The sequence below is a fragment of the Giraffa tippelskirchi genome, chromosome 8 (genome assembly GCF_054371585.1).
Source record: "Giraffa tippelskirchi isolate mGirTip1 chromosome 8, T2T-mGirTip1v1.2.pri, whole genome shotgun sequence".
NCBI classification, from domain to species: domain Eukaryota; kingdom Metazoa; phylum Chordata; class Mammalia; order Artiodactyla; family Giraffidae; genus Giraffa; species Giraffa tippelskirchi.
Window position 1 is genome coordinate 48,370,524 of NC_137282.1, and position 6,000 is coordinate 48,376,523.

General features: G+C 41.7%; 1 protein-coding gene across 1 annotated transcript in view; it reads left to right on the plus strand.

The window, feature by feature from the left end:
- LOC145516353 (uncharacterized) overlaps nucleotides 1–5,640 on the plus strand; it is a 51,432-nt gene extending 45,792 nt beyond the window's left edge. The window contains exon 4 of the mRNA XM_081517499.1: nucleotides 2,568–5,640. Within this exon, the coding sequence (XP_081373625.1) occupies nucleotides 2,568–2,624 (57 nt within the window). The 3' untranslated portion in view covers nucleotides 2,625–5,640. The remainder of the gene's footprint in view (nucleotides 1–2,567) is intronic.
- Nucleotides 5,641–6,000: the final 360 nt, after the last annotated feature.

Sequence of the window (6,000 nt, forward strand, 5' to 3'; positions counted from 1 at the left end):
ACTTATATAAGTTAATTTTATAAGATGACACTGTCTAGTTTAATAAACTCTACATTTAATCCAGCTTGCAAAAGATTTTCCAAGTTATTAGCCATTCCTAGTAAAATAGCTGTTTCAGTTCAGTCATTCAGTTGTGTCTGACTCATTGCGACCCCATGAACTGCAGCACACCAGGCTTCCCTGTCCATCATCAACTCCTGGAACTTGCTCAAACTCAAGTACATCGAGTTGGTGATGCCATCCCACCATCTCATCCTCTGTTGTCCCCTTCTCCTCCTGCCTTCAATCTTGCCCAGCATCAGGGTCTTTTCAAATGACAACTTCAGCATCAGTCTTTCCAATGAATATTCAGGACTGATTTCCTTTAGGATTGACTGGTTTAATCTTGCAGTCCAAGGGACTCTCAAGAGTCTTCTCCAACACCACAGTTCAAAAGCATCAATTCTTCCTAAATAAATGTATGTATGTATTAGGGCAACCACCACCACCACTCTGTAGAATAGTTCCACTGCCCCCCCAAACCCCCATATCCTGTTCCAGTCACCTCCCCCCCCACCCAGCCCCAGCCCTTGGCAGCCATTCATATATTTTCTGTCCCTTTAGACTTGCCTTTTCTAGAATGTCACACACATGGAATCATACATGGTGTAGCCTTTTGAGTTTGGCTTCTTTTACTTAACAGAATGTATTTGAGACCCATCCATGCCGTTCGTGTATCTGTTAGTTTTTCCTGTTTATGACTGAATAGAATCCCATTGCAGGAGTGCACTGCAGTTTGTTTAGCCATTCCAAGGTGAGGGACATTTCAGTTGTTTACAGCTTGAGGCAATTACGAACAAAACCAGACAAACATTTTCATCCAGATCTTCGTGTGAACTTAAGTTTTCCTTTCACTTGGGTAAATACTTAGGAACAGGATTTCTGGGTTGTTTAGTAAGTATATGTTTAGCTTTATAAGTGCATGCTAAATTCTTTTCTTCGGTGGCTGTACCATCTTACATTCTCACTCATGAGAATGAGAGTTAGATGGTCATTATTAAAATTCCATCATCCTTTATATTTTTTAACTGGCAATCTCTCATGGCGGTGAAAAACATTTTCTCATTAACTTAAGATGAACTATATCTTTTACCATTAAGGAAAGGAAACGCTAATTCTTTTTGCTTAATTACTAATTTTTAGAGAGTTTTTATAGGAATCCCTCTAGCGGTAGCAAGCAAGGTTTTCTATTTTCTTCCTCTGTTTCTTTCTTTTCCATAACTGTGGACTTCTGAATTTATTTTACAATCAATAACATTTATCATCCTTTTAAAGTCTCAGTGTCCTAAATTTGCCTAACAGAAATGCTATCAAGTTGGTCTTCTGACCTTTTGATGACTTCATTAGCCTTTGACACTTTTTTTTTCCTTTCTGACATAAGATTCCCATTCTCACCTTGAACTTCTCTTGACCCAAGCCTAGAACTGACCATTTCTCCAGAAGGACCAGTTTCTTTAAATAATACTTAGAAACTAAGTGTCCAATAGCCTTCTTATGGCTACTGGGATGTCATCACTTTTAGTTTCTTTCAGTAGAAAGACGCGCACACACACACACACTTTAAATGAAGAATGAAGATATCTATAGACATGCAAATCATAGACATGCAAATTCATACCAGTATTTCCTGTTCAAATTCTTTGACATTTAGCCTTCTCAGCATTTTTGACTTTTTAATCTCTTTTCCCTTTCACCAAACATTAATAAAATGAACATACTTACTAATCTGCTTTATCTCATCATACAAATAAAATAGTATCAAGATCATAATGCCAGTATGACTACGAATAAAATTGCTGAGGGAAATTTAAGAATTCTTTGCAATTCTTTTTATCTTTACAATACTTCCAGCTGGAGAAGGAAATGGAAGCCCACTCCAGTATTCTTGCCTGGAAAATCCCATGGACAGAAGAGCCTGGTGGGCTACAGTCCATGGGGTTGGAAGAGTCGGACATGACTGAGGATGTCTAGGCGTCACCAAGGGTGTCTAGTCAGGGTGCTGGTGCTGGTGCTCAGTCACTATGTCGTGTCTGAGTCTTTGCAACCCTGTGGACTGTAGCCCACCAGGCTCCTCTGTCCATGGGGATTCTCCAGGCAAGAATACTGGAGTGAGTTGCCATGCCCTCCTCCAGGGGACCTTCCCGACCCAGGGATCGAACCTACATCTCTTGCATCTCCTGCATTGGCAGGCAGGTTCTTTACCACTAGCGCCACTGGGGAAGCTCATCTGAGTTCAAAAGTCAGTTGGAATCATTCTTTCTCTGAGTGGTTATCTTCCAACTTGATATACAGTTAGGTGTATTTGTTCCACTTTTTTTCCATTTTATGGTCTGGCCTCAATATGTTTGAAAAGCTCCCTAAGGCTTCCAGGGTGCAGCTCTAGGCTGAGAGGCACTGACTGGGTTGTTTGCTCTCTCTTCCCTCTCTCTTCCCTCCCTGAACCCAAAACTGCTTCTCTCCACTTTCCATTTTTGGCTAGAGAATTGTGGAAATAATAATAATACTGTACTATTTATTCCTCTGGACAGCTCCCGTGGCAGCTTTGGATAGAGTCTGAAGACAAGCATTCACCCGGCATGTGCTAGAAGAAATGGACGCCTCCTGACTTCCCTGCAGCCCAGGGGTTAGCACTCCCCACTTCCACTGCACAGGCTCAATCCCCAAAAAAGACACCTACATTACAAAAAAAGAAATGGATAACTCAACAAAATGATACCACTCGTTAAATGTGAGGCTGCTTTAAGAAGATCGAAAGAAGAAAAAGAAATTCTCATTTGTTTGTTTCTGCATCTGCTCTCAGAGGTAAGATGTCTCTCCCAAAAGAATAACAGCTCTAACTATTGCCATATTTGTAATTTCCAAAGGTTTCAGTGAAGTTAAAAAAAGCTCTGTAGAACATGTTAGTTTTTGTTTTGTTTTTGTCAAAGAGAGTCAAAAAGTATCAGCTCGAAAAATGATGGAATTCTTTAAAATAAAAAATCAGCCTCCCCTTCATGAACCCTATAGCCTTTTGACCATTCCTAAGCATTTCTAAATCCAGCTCATACATCTGGAAGTACAGCTGGATTTCAAAAAGTCAGAGGAACCAGACATCAAATCCCCAACATCTGCTGGATCATAGAAAAAGTAAGAGAATTTCAAAAAAACATCTACTTCTGCCTCATTGATTACACTAAAGTCTTTGACTATATTGATCACAACAAACTGTGGAAAATTCTTAAAGGAATGGGACTACCATATCACCTGACCTGACTCCTGAGAAACCTGTATGCGGGTCAAGAAGCAACAGAAAGAACTGGACATGGAACAATGGACTGGTTCCAAATTGGGAAAGGAGTACATCAAGGCTGTATACTGTCACCCTGCTTATTTAACTTATATGCAGAGTACATCATGAGAAACGCTGGGCTGGATGAAGCACAAACTGGAATCAAGATTGCTGGGAGAAATATCAATAACCTCAGATATGGAGATGACAACACCCTTATGGCAGAAAGCGAAGAGGAACTAAAGAGCCTCTTGATGAAAGTGAAAGAGGAGAGTGAAAAAGCTGGCCTAAAACTCAACATTCAAAAAACAAAGATCATGGCATCCAGTCCCTTCACTTCATGGCAAATAGATGGGGAAACAATGGAAACAGTGACAGACTTTATTTTCTTGAGTTCCAAAATCACTGCAGATGGTGACTGCAGCCATGAAATTAAAAGATACATGCTCCTTGGAAGAAAATTTATGAGAAAGCCTGGACAGTGTATTAACAAGCAGAGACATCACTTTGCCAACAAAGGTCCATATAGTCAAAGCTATGGTTTTCCCAGTAGTTGTGTATGGATGTCAGTCGGATCATAAAGAAGGCTGAGCACCGAAGAACTGATGCTTTCAAACTGTGTGGTGTTGGAGAAGACATTTGAGAGTTCCTTGGACAGCAAGGAAATCAAACCAGTCAATCCCAAAGGAAGTCAACCCTGAATACTGATTGGAAGGACTGATGCTGAAACTGAAGCTCCAATACTTTAACCACCTGATGCGAAGAGCCAACTCATTGGAAAAGATCCTGATGCTGGGAAATATTGAAAGCAGGAGGCAAAGGAGATGATAGAGGATGAGATGGTTGGATGGCATCACCAGCTCAATGAACATGAATTTGAGCAAACTCCAGGAGATAGTGAAGTACAGGGAAGCCTGGCATGCTGCAGTCCATGGGGTTGCAAAGAGTCGGACATGACTAAGCAAATGAACAACAAATAGGTCTTTAATGAAAGCAAAACATTGAAAGTTCCACCTTGCAGTCCTTGTGTCAAGGGTCCACACACTTTGGCTGTGAAGAACCAGATAGTAGATACTGTAGGCTTTACAAATCATATGTGTCTTTATCACATACCCTTCCTCTTATCTTTTAATTCTTCATACTCTCAGCTATCAGGATGGACAAAAACAGGCGATGCTCTGAGCTTTGGCTTTGAGGTTTTTGTCAGCACCTTCCTTATGTCACCTTATTTCGGGTGCCCTGGGGGCAGGAAAGGTCTTACTCATCCCTGTTTGCCCCACTTACAGCCAAATACATGGGAAAAGATGCTCACTCAGTGGGTGCAGAACTCATGAATATACAACATCAGTATATAGCACACTTAGAAGAATTTGTTATTAACACAGAAAATTGAGCTCTAAAACAGAACTATAAAAACGATATACAAACATAGAACAATGGTTAGAGACCTGAGTGTCTAACTCTAACAATGGTTAGAATACCACCCTGAGTGTTCAGACACTTGCAGAGCCTTCTTCCAAGAGTGAGAGGAGATTGGTGGCTGTGTGTAGGTCTGATCATCATGGACACGGAGATTCTTAGGACTAAACACAAGTGGCCAGGAGAGCAACTTAACAGGTACAGATGTACAGGAACAGACAAGATCTCAGAGGTGGGAGCAATTAAACTCCCATCCTTGCGGCTCCCAATAGCTGTGAAGGTGGGACCTCCCCTCCCCAGGAGATGCCCACAAAATGAGAGGCAGCTCTGGTTTTCAGAAGCCTGACTCCGTCTTCATCTGGGTCTGAAAGAGAAGCAGAGATTGGTACCATCTGGAAGAGAATGGAAACAGATCCGTAGCCCATTTCTAGCTCTTGGACACTCTGAGTGTGTTAGGGCGAAGGAAGAGAAAATAGGGCAGGATTAACAGTCTGCACAGGGCTTCCCTGGTGGCTCAGCTGGTGAAAAATCCACCTGCAATGCAGAAGACCTAGGTTCAATCCCTGGGTTGGGAAGATCCCCTGGAGGAAGACATGGCAACCCACTCCAATATTCTTGCCTGGAGAATCCCACGGACAGAGGAGCCTGGTGGGCTACAGTCCATGGGGTCGCAAAGAGTCAGACACGACTGAGCGACTGAGCACAACAGTCTGCACAAGGGCAGGGCAGTGTGCTAAAACCCTCCCCGCCCCCCCCCCAACACCACCATCACCTTCCCGAAACAGCTCCTTAGTGCAAAATGCTGATTTTACTAGAAGAAAGAAAAAGGAAAAACTGGAAATGCTTTCTAAAAATCTGTTGTCTTGTATTCTGGGAAGTTTCTACTAACACTAAAGTTCCACTTCTGACCTGAATTCTGGTGTCCAGAGATGTTACTTCCCATGGTAGGGACCTCCTCCTCTAAGCACCTCACATCTCACATTAAAAAGTAGGTGTCTTTGTGGCTGCAGCGAAGAAATTTAAGAGTTCATTTGAAGTTTTTTCAGCCCAAGAAAATTTATTTCCACGTGTAGTGGGGATGAAAACTATATGCAATCCGTGTAAAACAAAAGTGCTTTATAATAATGATGTTTGAATTTACAATTTTGTCTCTTCCTTTAGCCAGTCTTATCTGAAGCTGTATGTTGCTGTAAATTAAAAGAAAAGGACATTTAAAGCAAATGGTTTCCCCGAATAGCATTAATCCCATCAAGAGTAGTTTGTGACAAAAGGTA